General features: G+C 42.8%; 1 protein-coding gene across 1 annotated transcript in view; it reads left to right on the plus strand.

Annotated features, from left to right (window-relative positions):
- The first annotated feature begins 15,070 nt into the window (after positions 1-15,070).
- Positions 15,071-22,462, plus strand: part of LOC131443387 (NACHT, LRR and PYD domains-containing protein 3-like) — a 67,980-nt gene continuing 60,588 nt past the window's right edge. The window contains exons 1-9 of the mRNA XM_058612985.1: positions 15,071-15,147; positions 15,229-15,342; positions 15,763-15,870; positions 16,294-16,407; positions 16,831-16,959; positions 17,377-17,455; positions 18,963-19,152; positions 19,237-21,037; positions 21,134-21,307. Of these exons, the coding sequence (XP_058468968.1) occupies positions 15,071-15,147; positions 15,229-15,342; positions 15,763-15,870; positions 16,294-16,407; positions 16,831-16,959; positions 17,377-17,455; positions 18,963-19,152; positions 19,237-21,037; positions 21,134-21,307 (2,786 nt within the window). The remainder of the gene's footprint in view (positions 15,148-15,228; positions 15,343-15,762; positions 15,871-16,293; positions 16,408-16,830; positions 16,960-17,376; positions 17,456-18,962; positions 19,153-19,236; positions 21,038-21,133; positions 21,308-22,462) is intronic.

Consider the following 22,462-nt stretch of genomic DNA (forward strand, 5'->3'; position numbering starts at 1 on the left):
ACTTGCATACTTGAGTATTGAGAAACAACCACATACTTGTGTACTCCCGTACTTGGCAAGTATATACTCCCAGTGTACTTCTCAAGTATATACTTCCCAAGTACGCAAGTACATACTTGCTTACTTGAGTATTGAGAAACAGCCACCGTCTTCTCTTTGAAACACACCTGTCCTTGTAGTTCATCATTGTGTCCACCAGAGTGCGTCATTAAGACAACAGTTTGGACTCATGTTGGACAGAAACTCATTCAGACTGTTTCTTCCTCCAGGATGGACCATGCTGGAGAGCAGAGGTTAAAACCTGGTCTCAGGAAGTGTAAGTATGGATTTACAGGAAATAACAACATATCAGCTGATCATCAATAAACTGCAGCTGTGTCTCGTTGTCTTCATCAGATTCATGTGAACTGGAACTGGACACAAACACAATGAACAGAAAACTCAAACTGTCTGACGACAACAGGAAAGTGACCGGTGTGACAGAAGATCAGTCGTATCCTGATCATCCAGACAGATTTAAGTTCTGTCCTCAGCTGCTGTGTAGACCTGGTCTGACTGGTCGCTGTTACTGGGAGGTCGAGTGGAGAGGAAGAGTTAATATATCCCTGAGTTACAGAGGAATCAAGAGGGAAGGCATCGGTTCTGACTGTTGGTTTGGACATAATGATCAGTCCTGGAGTCTGTTCTGCTCTGATGCTCATGGTTACTCTGTCCTTCACTGTAGGAAACAAACACCCATCATGTCCTCTGTCTCTCACAGAGTATCAGTGTATGTGGACTGTCCTGCTGGGACTCTGTCCTTCTACAGCGTCTCCTCTGACTCACTGATCCACCTCCACACCTTCAGGACCACATTCACTGAACCGGTTTATCCTGGGTTCTGGGTCTGTCCTGATTCCTCAGTGTCTCTGTGTCCTCTGTAGGACATGAAGAGACAGCAGCTTCAGTGGTGGACGAGGTCAAAGCTCGTCTCAGTCATTCTTTGTTGAAACCATCAATAAATAAAGACTTAAAAAATCAACATGTCTGTCATTAACTGAGCCGCCGTCCTGTGCTGTGAGCGCCCCCTGCTGCTGAGAACCAGCCTGAAACACACAGGTTCACACACACTGAGATAAAAATAACAAAAAGTGAATGTTTGAAAGTGAAATTAAAAGATACAGAAAGTAAAATCAATTAAAAATTAATAAATGCTTTATATAAAATAAAGAGTCAAAATAATATAAAATAAACTTCAAGGTTTTCAATCAAATAGAAAACAAAGTAAATAAAGATGTTAAGAGTTTGACTCTTTGTCTGAAGAACATCATCTTCTCACTGACGAGCCTTTCTGTCCCAGCATGCACTGCTTCTCCTCCTCCTCTTCATGCTGTCTGACAACAGCGCCCCCTGCTGCAGAACAACACTCAGAGTTACGCACACACACACACACACACATGGAAAATGAAACACACATGAGCAGATTATGCCATGAATGAGGAAGTGTGGTTTCTGCTGTGATGCATGTGAAACTGAGTGTGCGTGACCTCAGGATGACCTCTGTCCTCCTGCTGCTCTGTGAACGACAGTGAAGAACGTGTCCACAGTGACAGGAAACTCATGACACTCAGAGGGTTTTTGCACTTTCCAAACATCATCAGTGTCTGTGGTTTCTGTTTCTGTGGCTTAATGAAGAATGACATTTTCAACATCAATAAAAACCACATCATATCACTTTAATCTACTTTGTTGTGTTGATGACGAGGTACTGACACCTAATACAATCTATGTCAGATTAAGTCTACGCTCTTTTAGGTCATAGATTAACAGCTCCATCCACTCACTCTCCCACACCAAAGCCCATAGAGAAAACCAGTGATTTTAGCTGCGGGGACACAGGAGCTGCTGGTCCTCTGCTGCCTCGTGTGGTCACTTTGTGTCACTGACGTCAATCTGAACAAAGGATTTCAAACACTGAAGTGACAAAATAAGACATTTGAACTTAGTGATGGAGGCAGCAGTGTGTGTGTGTGTGCGTGAGTGTGTGTGTGTGGGTGTGTGAGTGTGTGTGTGTGTGTGTGTGTGTGCGTGTGTTTGTGTGTGAGTGTGTCCAGGTATTACTAATGTTGTTGGGACCAAAACCTGTTTACACAGTCACATTATGGGGACTTGTCCTCCTTGTGGGGACAAAAAGCAAGTCCCCATAACGTAAATTACTACATTTTAAGGTGAAGATATGTTTCATGGTTAGGTTGAGGTTAGGGTTAGGGTTAGGGTTAGGGTTAGGATTAGGATTAGGCCAGTAGTAATTGTGGTTAAGGTTAGAGTAAGTCTCCAAGAAATGAATGTAAGTCAATGCAATGTCCCCTCAAGTCATGAATGTCGAACATGTGTGCGTGTGTGTGTGTGTCTGTGTGTGTGTGTGTGCGTGTGTGTGTGAGTGTGTGTGTGTGTTTGTGTGCATGTTTGTGTGTCTGTGTGTCTGTGTGTGTGAGTGTGTGTGTGTGTTGTTTGACGCGCGTCAGTATGTTAATTACACCTCAGACCCTGAGATCACACATTCCTGTCAGAAGTGTGTTGACATTATATCTGTTTATCTTATCATTACACGAGTTTGAGCTCAATTAAAGGTCTATTTAAATTTCTACTTTTTCTGACTGAAAACTGAAGTTTGTAAACCACTCACTCTCTGCACCAAACTCCAGAGAGAAATGAGTCATTTGACATGACAGCACACAGGAGTCGTTGATCCACTGCTGCCTCCTTCACTGAGTTCATATGTGGTATGATAGGACCTCGGTGTATGAAAACCACAGTGACACAAAGTGACCACACGAGGCAGCAGAGAAGCATTTAAAATGGTGGCTCCAGAAAGCAAATCTTTACTCAAGTTCAATTCAATTCAGTTGTATTTGTACTGCGCCAAATCATAACATCCATTATCTCAAGGCTCTGTACAAAGACATCATGGAGAAATCTGTGACAGAACCAGACTCACAGACGTGCAGCAGCTGCCTCGACCGGTTGGGGTGAAAGAAGAGAGGAGGGGGAGAGACGAGGGGGGAGAGGTAGAGACCAGGAGCAGATACACAACAACTGTATCACGTTCTAAGTTTATACAGGACACTTAGAGTCAGAGATGTGTGATGATGACATGTTCATAGGACTATGATGTCATTTATAGAAGCAGCAGCAGAGACTGTTGATACAAGTTATACTGATAAGCACTTTTAATGTTGGCATCATTATAATAATGGTGATGATATTGTTATGGGAACTTTTGTGAGTGAGATGAAGCACGAGAACTGAGTCGGATGAATACAAGCAAGTTGATTTAATCTGAGTTGCAACCAGAGGAGCACAGTTTACAGAGTCGAAGAGTCTGCAAAGTGAACACTGAGCAGAGAGAAACAAGGCGTATATAAACATGTCTTCAGCAATATGTGTACGTGATATAGAAACAGGATATTCGTCAGAGTAGTTGTCTGATATGATGCCAATAAGGTGTTGTGAGAACGAGCAGATATCAATAGAGAACAGGGAGTTTCTCGGGAGGACAGGGACCTTGAGATAAAACGGGAAACTCATAATTGCCCGCTACACCTCGTGTGACCCAGGAAACAACTATCCACTGAACCTTGTGTGACCTAAAGAAATGTCTGTGTGCATGTAATATGCCATTACATTTCCCCCCTTTTTATCCTTAAGGATAAACGAGTTAGAGAACAATAACTAATAAAACACAATCAACAATAGAATTTCCAAAATATGCACACACAATATAACACAACAAAATCCCAGATGACAATCAAATAGGAGAAAAGAACAGTATTCAAAAACTTCAGACTGAGCATTCCAACTGGTTTACGATCAGTCGTCACACAGAATACAATTCAATGGAAAACCTTAAGGTAAAAGTTGCAAGCTGTTTTTGTGGATGAAAGCATCCTGAGTAGAGCATAGCAAAGAGAGAACTGGGTTACTGTCAAACAAAATCCTTTATACACATGCATCAGAGTCAGCATCAGTGTGTGAGTCGTCTGTGTTCGTGTCCACGGTCAGGGCATAAGCAGCAGCTATGTCGTCCAAAGTCACCTGGGGAGCAGGAGCAGAGACAGAAAGCATGTGATAGCGCACCATCTGCAACGAGAACAAGGAGCCCACAACTTTCTTGACCATAGGAATAATACAGCTGGACAAACAGCACAGTAAAAATGCCACCTCCTGTTCCTCCACGACTTCCTCCTGAAGTCTTTTACGACCAGGAAGTCACCTGGTTCGAGCTGGTGCAGGGGACCACTGGCTGGAACAGGGAGGGCTGCGATCACCTGTTTCTTTATATCAGAGAGCTGTTTGGATAGATTGGTACAGTAGGTTAGTGTGTTGTGATCACAAAGAGCTGTTGATGGGGGTGGAGATCGGGGAGTTTCCACACCTACAGAAGGAGGAGTTGCAAAAAGAATCTCAAAGGGGCTCAAGTTAGTTCTGTTTCGTTTTCGCATTCTCATATACATAAGCACTAGAGGAAGTGCTTTTGTCCATGGAAGACCTGTGTCTTCACAACACTTGGCCAGCTTGTTCTTTAGTGTTCCATTCTCCCTCTCTACTGCACCTCCACTAGCTGGGTGGTAGGCACAGTGTGTTCTCAGGTTAATGCCTAAGTATAGGCTCAGTTCAGTGATAGCTGAATTAACAAAATGGCTACCATTATCACTGGAGATTTTAGCTGGAATTCCCCATCTGGGAATGATTTCAGTCAGAAGGGCTTTAGCTACTACTGAGGCAGATTGTTTTGAGGCTAGGAACACTTCAACCCATTTGCTCCACATGTCTGCCATCACTAAACAATGAGACTTTCCTTCTGATGGAGTTAGTTCTACAAAATCCATCATGACATGCTCAAAAGGTCGAGTTGGTTGAGGATGAGCAGCTTGTTGGGAAGGTTGGATTGCCCTGCCTACATTGTGAGTAGCACAGATAACACAGGCTTGGCAGTGTTTTTGAGCATAGGCAGAAAACCCTTTTGTGAACCAAAATGTATTAATCATTTGCTGCATCCCTCCTTTTGATGCATGGTCAGACCCATGCGTCAATTTAGCATAGTGAGGGAAGAAATGGGAAGGCAAACACGGGTTGTTGTCGGGGCCTATCCAGATGCCATCATGACATGAAGCACCTGCGTTTCTCCAAAGTTGCTTATCTTTTGGAGACGCAAAAGATTGAACAGCACTGAGGGAAGATGGTACGTCAGAAGAAACTGAAACCAAAGTATGTGATACAGAAGAGTCAAAGAAAGGGAGAAGAGAAGCTGCCTTCGCAGCTGCATCCGCTCGAGCGTTACCTGTAGAAATTGGGTCAGAGGCATTAGTGTGAGCAGCACATTTACACACAGAAATGGCAGAAGGAAGAAGGATGGCATCTAAGAGATCTGCAATGAGTGTGTGATGTAAAACGGGCTTGCCATCAGATTTCAGAAAACCTCTATGTTTCCAAAGTGCACCAAAGTCATGAACAACACCAAAAGCATATCTGGAATCAGTGTAGATATTTACAGATCTACCCTTAGCCAATTGGCAGGCAGTCGTTAAGGCCACAAGTTCCGCAGCTTGAGCTGAGAAGTGAGGTGGAAGAGATGATGACATCATCACGTCATAGTCAGAACAAACAGCAAAGCCAGCACGGCAGAGACCTGTAGCTGGGTCTCTTGAAGCAGAGCCATCTACATAGAGGACAAGGTCAGGATTTGTCAAGGGCGTTTCTGTCAGATCAGGTCTTGGAGGACAAGATGCTGAAATTTCAGCCATGCAATCATGAGGCTCACCATCCTGTGGAAGAGGGAGCAGAGTAGCAGGGTTAAGAACAGTACACCTCTTAAGAGTGACATTAGGCATGTCAAGAAGACACGTGTGATACCTAAGGTGTCTAGTTTTCTGCTCAGAAAGGATCAAAGAGACCGCATGTGGCACAAGGAGAGTCAAAAGAGCGTAGCCAACTATATCTCTTGAGGCCAAAAGGGCTTTTTCAGCAGCTGCTACAGCTCTGAGACATTTTGGCATGCCTGCTGCTACAGGATCGAGTTTACCCGAAAAATATGCCACAGGACGAAGCCTATCACCATGAGGTTGTAGGAGGACAGAAGTCATGCAACCCGAACGTTCATCCACGGTCTGAGTGAATGGTTTGGTTGGGTCAGGAAGTCCAAGTGTAAGAGGAGACTGAAGTTGAAGTTTCAAGTTCAGGAATGCAGTGTCTGCTTCCGGTGTCCACTTAAGTTGTGAGCGAGAGGTCATGCCTGATTGGTGACACAAGGTCCTGAGGGGTCTTTCAAACTCAGAAAAATTAGGGACAAAAGCGTGACAGTAGGAACACATCCCCAGGAAAGATAGCATTTGGTGTTGGGTAATTGGTTTTGGAATCTTTTGGATAACTTCAATATGTTTTGGAGACATGGTTTTGCCTTCACCAGAAATTATGTGACCCAGGAAGGTCACAGCTTGTTTGACAAATTGTAGCTTGTTTAAGCTGGCTTTGTGTCCTTCTGCCAGATGTTTGAGCAGTTTGATAGTGTCAGTTATGCATTGTTTTTCAGTTGGAGCGCAGATCAGAAGATCGTCTACATATTGTAGTAAGGCAGTGCCATCAGAGAGCACTAGAGGCGACAATGATTCGCATAAAGCCTGATTGTAGATTGTTGGTGATTCAGTGAAACCCTGACATAAACGGGTGAAAGTATAACCTTTCCCGTTGAACTGGAATGCAAACCAGTACTGAGAATCCTTGTGAACAGGAACACTGAAAAATGCATTTGATAGATCAACAACTGAAAACCACTTAGCAGAAGATGGGACTTGTGAAAGCAAAGTGTACGGGTTAGGAACACTTGGTGTTCTGGCATGAACAGCTGCATTAACTGCTTTTAAGTCTTGAACAAATCGCCACTCGGGTAGAGATGGTGGTTCTCTAGCTTTTTGAACTGGAAAAATAGGAGTGCAGACAGGTGAGTCATCGCATGGGATAATAACACCGGCTTCCAATAAGGATTTAAAAACAGGTTTAATGCCTTCGACGGCTTCCGGACGCAGAGGGTACTGAACTCGTTTTGGTCTGTAGTCAGACTTAGGAGTGACTATTACAGGTTCACAATTTTTTATGAGACCTACATCATATTTGCCTTGTGTCCACAATTTGGGTGGGACTTGTGCAAGGGCTGGATGGATCTGTTCTGCGGAGAGCATTTGGTGTATGTGTTCGGTTTTATCAAGATTGTGGTCTAACAAGTAGACAGATTTCAGAGTAGCCACGGTTAATTTGCATGCAGTTTTGAAAACACCCCCCTTTGGCGAGTACGACACATGTGGGTCGGGTGTAGATTGCCAATCTTTGAGCTCAATACATGATTTTGTCCATGGACCTAAATATCTCAATTGATCAGTTTGTCCTTTGGAAAGCGAAATATGTGGATGTGAATCGTTAATCAGAAAAAATTGTTGTTGTTCAGCTGTTAAGCTGACAGAAAGTGCACATCGCAGGTCTGTCCAGTAGAGAGAGTCAGTCGGTAGAGTATCGTTGATGTCAGTCCACCATTCAGTTTCATAGTCTCTGTCAAGGTCAGTTGTCACGTGTGACGTGCAATGGAGTGCCTCAGGCTGCATGAAAACTGCAGTTGGGCTAACCAGTGCATGTGCACGTTCAGTTAGAGATGGAGCCAAAACACTCTCAACTTTCCATTGGTATATGTAGAGCAGTGAGGAGATTAAATCAGGTTGATACTTAGCCATTATATAGGCTTCAGGATTGGGTGGAGTTGTTCGTCTCACAGCTTTAACTCCTTCTGGTGTCGAAATCAGGTCGATGCCAAAAGCCATCATCAGGTCTCGTCCTAACAAGTTGAAATGACAGACTTGGGAAAGCAAAAATGAGTGCTTTACTTTAGTAAATGGTTCAGGATGAGAACACGTAGTTGGAGATGTATAGTTTTCTTTCACTGTTGTTCCACATGCACCAATGGAATACATGAAATTGCCACTGAGTTTGGCCTCAGGTATTTCAGAGTATTTTAACACTGTGCGTGTTGCACCTGAGTCAACCATAAAAGTAACATCTTTTCCTGCAACATTCAAAATCATAGTGGGCAGTTTCTGCACCATTGAGTCATCATACATTTTGTATGTTCCTATAGGTTTAAACTCAGTTTTTCTCTGTAAAACTTCAATAGTCTCTGTGAGTAGTTGGTGTTGTTGCTGCGATGTAAGCGTGTGAGTGGTGTGTGTGTGTGTCATTCTCACTCCCCTTTTCTGAAGGTTCAGGGTAGGCTGTCTGGGTGACGCGCGCATCCGGTCCTCCCCTCCCTCGTCTCTCAGATCAGTCAGATGATTGTTGCCAACGGTCATTTCTGTCTCTAGGTGGAGCACCTCTTCCTCTTCCTCTGCCTCGGAATTGTGTGCAATCCTTTGCCCAATGTCCTTTATTGCCACACAGGAAGCACACATCGTAGCCTGGTGGCGGTCCCATTCTTGGACCTGATCTCTCTCCTTGCCATGGCCTGCGTCCTCTCTGCATGCCTCTTCCTCTTCGTTGTGAAACACCGTAATGCTGAACTGGAAGTGGTTGAATTGATGGTACTGCAACTTGTTGAGAGAGCATAGTTAACATAGCTCTGTGTTCAGTGTCTTTTCTTTTCGTGTTGCAATTGGAGGGGAGAGGGAGGAGGAAGTGAGGACATTGGAGCCTGGTGAGGGAGTGTTCATAAAAGAGGATGTGGATGACATCGGTGATGACGTGGCAGATGAGGCGTTGTATGGAGGAACCGAAGGCAGAGCCATTGCATCGGGAGGGGGTTGTCTTCGAGGGAGGGACCAGGAAGCGTCATCAACCAGAGAGCTCTGACCGCACCCTGTCAGTTTAGGATAGAGAGAATTCTTTTTACTCTTAGGTTCAAAATCACTTCCTTTGTCTTTCTTATCGACTTGCATACATGTTATCATTTTGCACACTTGTCTCCTTTCTCTCGTTTCACATTCATCTTCCCACTTTTTCAGACATCCTTCATTCTTTTCAATCTCTCTCATTTTATCACTTTTCACTCTCTTTTTGCTCATAATTGTCTGTCTTTCTTTCTCAAGACTTTCACGTAATTTTTTCAGTAGATTTTTGCTCAACGATCCCCCTTCTGGGAATCCATGATTTGTTACCCAGTAATTCAAACATTCAACACTCTGATCCCCATATTTTTGTTTCATGGCCAGAATAATTGGACTGTCCAGATCATTTTTCGCTTGTTTACTTCCTTGGGTACCCATGTTTCCTTTTTACCAAGAGTCCCTGACTCTTTTGATTATTTACCTCGTATAGACCCTGTCTACCGGTAAGTCCCTGACTTCTAGTAAATAATCCTAGGTGTAGGTCTTTGACGCCTATAACCCACACCTAACTTCAGTGAGAATGGAACGTTCTCACCTACCTCAGTGAGAGTGGAAAGTTCTCACCTACTTCAGTATCAGACCATAAAGATCTGTACCTACAACTCAGTATCAGGTTATAAAAACCTATACCTACAAACTCAGTTTCAATTTCAAGAGCGTAAAACCCTTCAATCAAAACCTACAACATGACAGTTCCGTGTCAAGTTCCAAAACAAAAAGGAAGTAAACAATGGAAAATGATGACCAGCAGTAATGCAAGTATCCACAGACTCAGAAAATACATTAAAAAAAACGTATCTCTATTGATTACAGAATCATTATTCATGAATCATTGGTAAATTTGGAATTTGGAAAGTCAACATCTCAATCGGACGTTAGCTTTATCTTGGATCGTCGTGGAGCCAGTCAGTCAATTGGATCGCCGGTCCCCTCTCTCTGAATACTTGGTTGGAGGTAGAGGAAGATCTCCTGGATTCCAGGTGCGCGCTGCCGACGTCCTTTTGATCCCGACGGACTCTCAGACGATCCCACTTCTGACACCAAATTGTTATGGGAACTTTTGTGAGTGAGATGAAGCACGAGAACTGAGTCGGATGAATACAAGCAAGTTGATTTAATCTGAGTTGCAACCAGAGGAGCACAGTTAACAGAGTCGAAGAGTCTGCAAAGTGAACAACACTGAGCAGAGAGAAACAAGGCGTATATAAACATGTCTTCAGCAATATGTGTACGTGATATAGAAAGAAACAGGATATTCGTCAGATAGAGTAGTTGTCTGATATGATGCCAATAAGGTGTTGTGAAAACACGCAGATATCAATAGAGAACAGGGAGTTTCTTGGGAGGACAGGGACCTTGAGATAAGAACAGGAAACTCATAACTGTCCGCTACACCTCGTGTGACCCAAGGAAACAACTATCCACTGAACCTTGTGTGACCTAAAGAAACATCTGTGTGCATGTAATATGCCATTACAGAATGCGCACCGGCTCTGCTGAGGCTGAAATCAAAGACTCACTTTTAATTAACAACAGATTTTGGTGGTTGAGACTTGTTCTTAAGAGTAAAGCATTTGTTAATGGTGTGACCAATTCTCTTCAATAACTGCAAGTTGGTCTCTCCTTCACACCCTCCCCACTGTCTGACTTTTCAGGCTTCTCTTCACACACCTGTTTAACAAATGGAACATAGGTTTTTACATTGTCTGAGTGAGAAGAGACAATGATGTATATGCCTCCTGGGCTTTCCCAGTTAACACACATTGCAATAGTAAGGGCAAACCTTTTTGGGCCATTTTAAAGTGTCAGCCGTGTGCTCGAACAGAACAAAGTATTCATCAACATCTTTACCATTAAATGGAGGAATCATACGGATACATTTGTTTACATCGAAATCAGCTTGTGCACCACTCCATTTCCATTTGTTTAAACTTGAACTCCTGCTCTTTAAGCCTGGCTGCTGCCTCCCTCTCACTAGGTTTGTCCTGCAACTCTAGCCGCCACAGCTCTAGCTCCAATTCCAATTTCCTAATGCTTTGATCAGGAAAGGCCTGTTTTATTGGTGAATCAGGCAAAATGCCTTTCTCAAACAATGCAGTCCATAATTCATGTTTTATCACCTTCTTTGCTTTTGTCTTTGAGACTATGATACTATAATGACTAGCAATATAAGTCAAATTATCTTTAGTGCATTTATTAAACACCTCATGAGAAGGCTGCTTAACAAACTCTAAGATAAACTCCATCCTGAACTATGGCTACTAACTTATTTGTATTGAAAAATTATCACAAAGTGAAGAAAAACAAGCGCATCAAAAAAAAAGCCACCTCAAACGCTTGTAAAAAATACAAATAAGGCAAAAAAAAAACCATCCAATGAGACACAGGCCAGCAATGAAAAACACTGCCCACCCAGCACTACATAAGTGGTGTCCTGATAAATGATGTGCGAACAATTGAGGTATACCAATGCAAATAACAAATCAGAAACTCAGTAAAAATTACCTGTAACTAATACTGAAATAAAGTACTGATATTTTTTGCAAACAAAAGATAGACCAATCAATTTAATTAATTAAGGTGGACAAAATAAATCCAAAATGTTTTGACGAGCCCCCATTATGTTACGGCCTCCAAACAATTAAATAAAACACTCAGTGGCTCAAATTGGAGACCTTAACATAAAAGAAGGACACCAGAAAATTGAACGTTTTAACTGGTTTTATTCATCAACTTCTCCCACAGGGAAATGAATATTCTTGAAGAAAACCACAACTAAAGATAATAAATAATATAAATACCTTACCAAACAAAGAATCAGCAAACCAAAAGGGACCTGGAGATGCCAGCCAAACTCAGCAAAATGGAGGGGGGCCCAGGCCACCCCCTATAGGGCTGTTGAAGCTGGTTCCCCCTCCCTCCCTCCCTGACAAAACCAAATAATAAACTAAAGCTAAACGAAAAGTAGGACTGCCGGCCATCTCCAGGCCAAAATAAAATAACAACTAAATCAAGGATTACTGAAAGGAAAAGGTATTTAACAAATGATACTGTGGGACTAAGGTGTTGCTGGGTCTCAGTCTCTTGAGCAACTGAACTGCTGGCTTTTATAGCAGGCTGGTAATTGGGTGGTAACGATGCTGGATCTGCTGCAGGTGTGTCAGCCTGAGTGAGCCAGCCTGATAAGAAAAGGACATGCAGGTTTAAGCACAGCACAGGGATTGAATAAATGTCTTAATGAGTGAGTGATGTCATGGCCACACGCAACAACTTCTAAAAAATGTTATCAATTTATCATTAACACTGGAACTACCGTAAATGATGTAGCTCTTCGGTGTAGGTCTTCCTCTTGAAATAATTTCCTTCTTTTCCCCAAACGATCGCCGTGAAAAGTTCACACGAAGGAGATCAGAAACATGATGGATCGGTGGTGTTAGTGCAGTGGCCATAGCTTACTTCAAAACCCGCCAAAGGTTCAAACGTTGTTGATGACAACAGCGGGGGCTAGCGCCAGACACATCGCTGGGCCTGGGGCGTTCTGTCACTATGCATCACATTTTGATTGGCTGACGACACACGTCAGTCAAAGTTATAACCAAATAGGAAATGGCAGCTTCAACGAAAGGCCAGCAATACTACTAGAGCAGGTCCACGGAGCTATGATGCGTTTAATGACATCCAGGAAAATCCAGCTCAGCTTCACAAAAAATAAACATATTCTTTCTGGAAATATAATCATAACATACTGAAAAAGTAATTGAATTCAGACACGTTCAGACACACATGTAGTGGTTAGCACTCTCGCCTTGCAGCGAGAAGACCCGGGTTCGAGCCCCGGTTGGAACAAGGGCCTTTCTGCATGGAGTTTGCATGTTCTCCCCGTGTGTGCGTGGGTTCTCTCCGGGTTCTCCGGCTTCCTCCCACAGTCCAAAAACATGCAATGTGGGGATAGGTGAGTTGGACACTCTAAATTGACCATGGGAGTGAGTGTGAGAGTGAATGGTTGTCTGTCTCTATCTGTGTGTGGCCCTGCGATGGACTGGCGAACTGTCCAGGGTGTACCCCGCCTATCGCCCGATGTAGCTGAGATTGGCACAGCACCCCCCGCGACCCTCTGGCAGAGGATAAAGCGGTAGATGATGACTGACTGACTGACAATAATAATAATAATAATAAAAATACTTTTTTGATATTTTTTTGATATTTTTTTGATATTTTTTGATATCCAGATATCCAGAACTTATGGCCCAAAGTGATTTTATTGTACAGTAAAAATCTAAATAAATTAGGGAAAATGTTTCGTTCAAAAGCTTCTGGACAATGTGACCCAATGTCTTAAAATCAGCACGATTGATTGCACTTTTATTAGTAACGTCTTATTTTGAAAACCATAGTATCACGCAGGCTTGCTGTGATGACTCCGCCCACTTTGAGGAGGCGCTATGAAGTCATGAAAACAACATAGCTGATACTAAAGTGAGTCGAGTCGATTAGAGTAAAGTTGAGATCAGAGCAGTTATTTGATCACATTCATCACATTTCCTTCAGATGAGACTTGAGAAAACTTTGGTCTGTGGTTGTTTACTGTTCAGCAGCAGAATCACTTCACAGACGTTCAGCAGCTTCATGACGATCATTTCCTGCTTTCACAAGGTAACGAAACTAAACTCATCTCATCACACTTGACTTTGAGTGGACGTGATGTTTTTACTGTGAAGCTCATGAATCTCACGTCACTGACTCTTGTTCAGTGACTGAGGTTTTTACACAGAATGAATTGACCCTGTAGTGACTTAGAGAGGCTTAAATGTCTGGTGTAATACTGCAAACTTGTCTTATTATGGGATGTGAACATGTCCTGGTTCCTCTGAACGTGAAGAAGGCCCAACCCTTTTGAAGCAGCTCTGCTGACACAGTATAAATGCTGACATCTGCTGGTTGACATGTGATATTACACACTGGAATCACGTGGATGCTCAGAACCCACGAGCTGAACTTCTGTATGGTCTTAATTCACTGAGTGATGGTTTGACATCAAACATATTTAAATGTAACATCTATAAACACAAACTCTTGTTAACGACCAGATGTTGTTTGGAGCTCAAACGTCACCTGGTTGTAACAAAAGACTTTTCTACAAGTTCACTGTGTTTGTTTTTGTAGAGAGAGTCGTGTTCCTTTGTCACAGCTAAAGAATCAATCATGGAGTAAAAGTGACAGCTACAGTGAAAAGTGGAATTTCCTGTTCAATAATTCCTAAGATATGAACTTGTTTTCTTTTACTTTGACCTTTGTCTGAAAAGTGGATCCTCTCTCAGCTAACTTGGCTAGTGCTGCTAACTGCAAAACAATCACTTCCCTGTTACAGATCCATCATGTTCTTATGACTTAACTCCGCCTCCTCTGACTCACTCTGTCTCCATCAGCTGTTTAGTTTATTTCACATATAAACAATATCAAAAAACACATAGACGATAACACATAAAAGTACATGTGACGTGCAGCAGAAACACGGATTGAAAAAGAAATGCACTGAAAATGAAAAAGTTGTGACTTTTTGTCGATGTGATGTTTTTACTGTGAAGCTCATGAATCTCACGTCACTGATTATGTTGTTCAGCGACTAAAATGTTTGTAAATCACTGGTTTAGAGGACATTTGTGCTTTTGGTGCAAGAGAAGTTCTGCTGGACTGAAAGATCAGATAGTGACTGATCATTTTATGTTTCTGGTGAAAACAGATTACAGCCATTGTAGGTGAAAAAAAAGGATCCAGAGGACGAGGTCATATTTTGATAAGATTTAAGAAACTAAAGTTAAATTAAACGTTTATTCTCACTTGTCACAATTAACGACATCTCTTCAAAGTCCAGATGTTTAACATACATATGTATCTATCTATTGGGCAGCTTCTTACCTGACCACCAGAGGGCGGGCTCTTCTGTTTAAACCATGAAATGAACCAGTAACTGAGTGACTGACAGTCCATTATTAGCATAAACCAATGGGCTGTGCCGATTGTTCAGTCAGCCAATGAGGGTCATGTCGGCCAATTCTGTAGTTAAAAAAAGTCTTCTTGCTGACCGGCCCACATTAGGTCAATGTGGTCCACCCATGTTAGCAGAACTTGTAATGAGCGAGTTTTATTCTCCCAGCAGGTGGCGCTCTGCTATGAATCAGATCAAGGACAGTGAAGAGGAAGCTCCGCCCTCTAAAACCACTCTGTGTGAGGAACATGAGGGTCAGAGGTGAGATGAGGATCTCATGGACCATGTGACTCGTCTCCATGTCACAGCTCAGTGTTTTATTTACACATCATGTGTTTGTAGGAGGATCCATCAACAGAGACCAGACTCTGCTGGACCTGGACCTGGACCCAGCTGTGTCTCCATGTCGAGTGACTGGTCCATGGATGAACCTTTGTACTTGAAACAAGAACAGAGGTCAGATGATGGAGGGTGGAGGTCTTCACAGGTCAACTCAAATGATCCACCATGTAGCACCAGGAACGCCTAATATTTGAGAATTCAGACCCAGACCCATGTAGACCCAAGACATTCTGGACCCAAGTCCCAAACATACCCGTCCCCATTTAATCTCAGATCTGGACCCATGAAAAAATAAGAAATGTTGAATAATTGTGGAACAGTCCTGGCTCACGTGGTTGGGTTTGGGTAAAGTGATCTGACTGAAGATGTGGAAGTCTTAAATGTGTTAATCAGTGTAGTATTTGACACCATCTGGGTCACACTCAACCATTTCTGACACAAACCTGTTTTCCCTGTGTCTCCTGATACTGTAGATCATTAATGAGATCAATCACAGCAGATGTTGTATTTACATGTCATGTCCTGTGTTTGTAGGAGGATCCATCAACAGGGACCGGACTCTGCCAGACCTGGACCCAACCGTGTGTCCATGAAGAGTGGCTGGTCCATGTATGAACCTTTGAACTTCAAACAAGAACAGAGGTCAGATGATGGAGGGTGGAGGTCTTCACATGTCAACAACTCATATGATCCACCATGTAGCACCAGAGACACCTAATATTTGAGAATTCAGACCCATACCCATGCAGACCGAAGACATTCTGGACCCAAGTCCCAAACAGACCCGTCCCCATTTAATCTCAGATCTGGACCCATGAAAAAATAAGAAATGTTGAATAATTGTGGAACAGTCATGGCTCACATGCTTGGGTTTGGGTAAAGTGTTCGGACTGAAGATGTGGAAGTCTTAAATGTGTTAATCAGTGTAGTGTTTGACACCATCTGGGTCACACTCAACCATTTCTGACACAAACCTGTTTTCCTTGTGTCTCCTGATACTGTAGATCATTTATGAGATCAATCACAGCAGATGTTGTATTTACATGTCATGTCCTGTGTTTGTAGGAGGATCCATCAACAGGGACCAGACCCTGCCAGACCTGGACCTGGACCCAGCTGTGAGTCCATTAAGAGTGGCTGGTCCATGTATGAACCTTTGAACTTCAAACAAGAACAGAGGTCAGATGATGGAGGGTGGAGGTCTTCACATGTCAACAACTCATATGATCCACCATGTAGCACCAGAGACACCTAATATTTGAGAATTCAGACCCAGACCCATGCAGACCGAAGACATTCTGGACCCAAGTCCCAAACAGACCCGTCCCCATTTAATCTCAGATCTGGACCCATGAAAAAATAAGAAATGTTGAATAATTGTGGAACAGTCATGGCTCACATGCTTGGGTTTGGGTAAAGTGATCTGACTGAAGATGTGGAAGTCTTAAATGTGTTAATCAGTGTAGTGTTTGACACCATCTGGGTCACACTTAACCATTTCTGACACAAACCTGTTTTCCTTGTGTCTCCTGATACTGTAGATCATTAATGAGATCAATCACAGCAGATGTTGTATTTACATGTCATGTCCTGTGTTTGTAGGACGATCCATCAACAGGGACCAGACTCTGCCAGACCTGGACCTGGACCCAGCTGTGTGTCCATGAAGAGTGACTTGTCTATAGATCGTTATATTAACTTCAAGGATGGACAAAAACATGGTGAACTGATGTAAGAATTTCACACATAGTAACACACACTTACATGATCCTCCACCAGGGGGAGCCTGTCTAGTCCAAAACATGTTGAATCCAGAAAAACACTCTTCTTCTCTTTGGTGGACCAATGTTGTTTTTCTGTCTCCACTAAACGTCTTCAGCCTGTCCTCGTCTCTGAATACGTTTCCAGCAGTAAATCTAGTCAGAGTCCGTGATTGGTCAGGGACTCATGGACAAGCCTCTCTGATTGTGTCTTTGAGACTTCACACATAACAAACACTAGAGACTGTCCTTCAGGGACTTTTGTCTTCAGCCTGTCAAACTCATGTCATGTGAACTTGGCTGAAGAAGAATCGTAGGTGCAGCACATTGAAAACCTCGTAGAGACAAATGATTGTTTAGTAAATGACACTGAATCTTTTCTCCTCAGAGTTGATCAGCAGAGGACAGAGGTTCTCAGTGGTCAGTCTGTCCAGCAGCATCGAGCAGACCTGGACTCCATATTGAAGGTGTGTAAATGTACAAACATGACACTACTGTTAATACTGAAGCAGAGTCCTGGGGCCTCATGTATAAACCGTGCGTACGCACAAAAAGACGGCGTACAGACGGCATGTATAAAAATGTACTTGGCGTGGAAGTTTGCGCATCGCAGCGCAAACTCCCGAGCTGCCGTGAGAATTTGCCGAGAGCTCCGCAAACTCTTGTCAGGTGGAGACGCTGCAATATTAAGCTCTGAAACTTATCACAGTGTTTGAAAATAATATTATTAATGTGTCTACAGTGACAAACATGAATTTTCTGTGACAAACAATACTGATACACCACGTACGTTTGAACATATGTGGATAACATCAGAGAGGACACTGAAGACGAAACTGATCCTGTGAGCACACACACACACTACAGACCTGTGTGTGTGTGTGTGTGTGTGTGTGTGTGTGTGTGTGAGAGAGAGAGAGAGACTCACTTATTTACTTTGAGCAAATTACTGAAATTAATTTTCCACAGATGAATATTTTCTTTATGTAACACAGGGATGTAAACACAGCTGCTGACATGAACACATGAACACACGTCAGTCTATAATGTTTTAAACGTAAAATAAAGTTACAGACTCATTTGTTGTAAGAAAACGGGACTTGAACGTTGAGTAGAACATTTTCTTTATCCCATTTTAATCCACACGATAACGAAATAACTACGAAAAAGTTATTCCGCCACCGCTGCGCCTTTCATCGCAAGAGAAAGGCGCAGCATCCACAACACAATCAGTGACAGTAATGAATGGTTACATGGAGTAACTCCGTGAACTCTGTCTGCTTATTTTGTGCGTAATGTGTGTAGATGATGACGTGTGACACTTATAGATTGTTGAAATAATCTGTAAATTCAGCTCACATGGATCAGTCATGTCTAAACATACATGTTACACCAGAAAAAAACATGCACAGGATCAACTATCAATGCACAGCCAGTTTTTTAAGCATCAATATTAATATGAGAGCAGTCGCTGTGACCCTGACATTTAGTTCCTTTGTGTTTATCACTAATTCTAAAAAAGAAACAACCAAAATAATCTATTTTTACAGATTTATACATCATAAATTGACGAGTTGATCGTGCACTTTCCTTCTTTTTCTTTTATTTCCCTCTTTCTTTGCTGCCGCAGTTGTCCTTTTTCTTCAGGACGAAGGCGTTTAGAGTCATTTGTATATTCATTTGTGGGTGGGCGTGGTGTGTTCCTCATTCATCTCCGCTCAGTTTCACGTTTGATAGGATGTATAAAGAAAAGGTGCGCAGGACTTGGCGTACGCACAGTTTTATAAATCTGAGATTTTCTTTGCGTACGTACTTTATAAATTTTGTGCGTACGCCGTCTTTTAGTATGAAAGCTGCGCACTCTTTTATACATGAGGCTCCTGGTCCTGACAGTCTGGATGCTGCTCTGTGGACCTGCAGGACTTCACTGTGTCACTGATCATCTGAGGTTAAACTTCACATGTTCTGTTCCAGCTGCTGGAGGAGAACATCATCTGCTTTGTGAAGAACGAGCTGAAGAAGATCCACAAGGTTCTGGATACAGATCACGAAGAAGTCTCAGAGAGTCAGAGGGAGGATGAGGAGCAGAGGAGCAGCAGAGAGGCCTTTCTGAAGATCACAGAGGACTTCTTAAGGAGGATGAAGCAGGAGAAGCTAGCTGACAGTAAGAGGACTTTTAATGTGAAAGGAAGAACATCTTATTTTCTCAATGATCCACTCACTGATTTATTTTCTTGTGTTCTGTCAGAAATCAGAGCTACAGCTTGTCGACGTGAACTCAAATCAAACCTGAAGAAGAAGTTCCAGTGTTTGTTTGAGGGCGTGGCTAAAGCAGGAAACCCCACCCTTCTGAATGAGATCTTCACAGAGCTTTACATCACAGAGGGAGGGACTGGAGAGGTCAATGAAGAACATGAGGTCAGACAGATTGAAAGAGCTTCCTGGAAACCAGACAGACCAGAAACATCCATCAGACAAGAAGACATCTTTAAAGCCTCAGCTGGAAGAGACGGACCAATCAGAAGAGTGATGACAAAGGGCGTGGCTGGCATTGGGAAAACAGTGTTAACACAGAAGTTCACTCTGGACTGGGCTGAAGACAAAAGCAACCAGGACGTACAGTTCATGTTTCCCTTCACCTTCAGAGAGCTGAATGTGCTGAAAGAGAAGAAGTTCAGTTTGGTGGAACTCATCCATCACTTCTTCACTGAAACCAAAGAAGCAGGAATCTGCAGGTTTGAAGACTTTAAGGTGGTCTTCATCTTTGATGGTCTGGACGAGTGTCGACTTCCTCTGGACTTCCACAACACTGAGATCCTGACTGACGTCACAGCGTCCACCTCAGTGGACGTGCTGCTGACAAACCTCATCAGGGGGAAACTGCTTCCCTCTGCTCGCCTCTGGATAACCACACGACCTGCAGCAGCCAATCAGATCCCTCCTGACTGTGTGGACATGGTGACAGAGGTCAGAGGGTTCACGGACCCACAGAAGGAGGACTACTTCAGGAAGAGGTTCAGACATGAGGAGCAGGCCAGGAGGATCATCTCCCACATCCAGACATCACGAAGCCTCCACATCATGTGCCACATCCCAGTCTTCTGCTGGATCACTGCAACAGTTCTGGAGAACATGCTGAAAACCAGAGATGGAGGAGAACTGCCCAAGACCCTGACTGAGATGTACATCCACTTCCTGGTGGTTCAGTCCAAAGTGAAGAGGGTCAAATATGATGGAGGAGCTGAGACAGATCCACACTGGAGTCCAGAGAACAGGAAGATGATTGAGTCTCTGGGGAAACTGGCTTTTGAGCAGCTGCAGAAAGGAAACCTGATCTTCTATGAATCAGACCTGACAGAGTGTGGCATCGATATCACAGCAGCTTCAGTTTACTCAGGAGTCTTCACTCAGATCTTTAAAGAGGAGAGAGGCCTGTACCAGGACAAGGTCTTCTGCTTTGTCCATCTGAGTGTTCAGGAGTTTCTGGCTGCTCTTCATGTTCATCTGACCTTCATCACCTCTGGAACAAATCTGTTGTCAGAAGAACCAACAACGAGCCAGTGGTCCATACAACCAAACAAACCTGAACTGAATCATCTGCACCAGAGTGCTGTGGACGAGGCTTTACTGAGTCCAAATGGACACCTGGACTTGTCCCTCCGCTTCCTCCTGGGTCTTTCACTGGAGACCAATCAGAAGCTCTTAATAGGTCTACTGACACAAACAGGAAGGGATTCACAGACCAATCAGGAAACAGTTGAGTACATCAAGAAGAAGATCAGTGAGAATCTGTCAGCAGAGAGAAGCATCAACCTGTTCCACTGTCTGAATGAACTGAACCATCGTTCTCTTGTGGAGGAGATCCAAGAGTCCCTCACATCAGGACGCCTGTCCACAGAGACACTGTCTCCTGCTCAGTGGTCAGCTCTGGTCTTCATCTTACTGTCATCAGGAAAAGATCTGGAAGAGTTTGACCTGAAGAAATACTCTGCTTCAGAGGAGGCTCTTCTGAAGCTGCTGCCGGTGGTCAAAGCCTCCAACAAAGCTCTGTACGTGGATCAGTATATAAATATTAATAAGACATATTCTAAAGAGCACAAGACAAACATGTTTAACCTTTTGTTCATCACTGTTTTCTACCTCAGACTGAGTGGCTGTAACCTCTCAAAAAGAAGCTGTGGAGCTCTGTCCTCAGTCCTCAGCTCTGTGTCCTCTCGTCTGAGACACGTGGACCTGAGTAACAACGACCTGCAGGATCCAGGAGTGAAGCTGCTGTGTGATGGACTGAAGAGTCCTCACTGTTCTCTGGAGACTCTCAGGTTGGTGCTCAGCTGATTTATTTGGACAATTCTACTCTGATTATTTTTTTTTTTATAATTTATTTTTTATTGACATTCAGAAACAGACATTCACATCCAGCAAAACATACATGCATACATTCTCACATCTGTTGTCTGCTCTAAATGCCTAGACAAAAAAAAAAAACAATGAAAAAAGGAAAAACACACATTAGCAACTATGTACAAGTTAGATTTCCACAGTTCCTCCAGCAGACAGGGGAATTATCATCATAGTGAGACTTCTGAGAAGGTGTAATAAAGTACCTAATCAAGCTTTTCCATCCAAATTCCCTCCACTTCTGTGAGCTGGTACATCTCCATTGATACCTCCAAATTGTTGTCCATTCTTCCTCAGATATATTTATCCCTCCTTCCTTCTCCCATTTTATTTTAATATATGAAGTAGAGTGAGATTTCACATTAGACACACCCTTATATAAGCATGACACAGTTTTAATAATAGCTTCCGAATCGTAGGCTTTTGTAAATAATTGAATTAGACATGTGTTTATCTTTGTTAGATTTTTCATCTTTGTATTGACGTAATGCCGTAACTGCAGGTATCTATAAAAGTCTTGTTTTTCTAAAACATGTGTCCTTTTAAGCGTTTCAAAACTGAGTAACTTTCCATCTTTCATTACTCTACATAAGGCTGTTATACCGTTAGCAATTCAGTCCTTAAATCTAGAATCCAATTTATTAGGTCTAAAATCCCAATCATAAGCACACCATTTAAGAGCCAAAATATCATTTTCAAGTTTATGTTCTTTTATAATAATTTTCCATACTTTAAGGGTCCACGCCAACCATGGATTATCAATGTTATTTATGTGGGTTTGCAAGTTATTATCAGCTAAAATTGCCTGTATGGGGATGGAGGGCATTTTTTCCTCAATGCTTTTCCATTGAGCTGTATATGACGGGTTGCACCAGCATACCACTGCTCTCATCTGCGCTGCAAAATAATAATATCTAAAATAAGGCAAGCCCCATCCTCCCTTTTGTTTAACCAGCTGTTAGGTTTTGAGGCGAACTGCTATATACCTGGATAGCAGTTTGTCCCACTCGTTAAATTGGTTTTGGTTAATCTCTATTGGCAATGTTTGAAATAAATATAAGAGTCTTGGCAATATA

The sequence above is a fragment of the Solea solea genome, chromosome 17 (genome assembly GCF_958295425.1).
Source record: "Solea solea chromosome 17, fSolSol10.1, whole genome shotgun sequence".
NCBI classification, from domain to species: Eukaryota; Metazoa; Chordata; class Actinopteri; order Pleuronectiformes; family Soleidae; genus Solea; species Solea solea.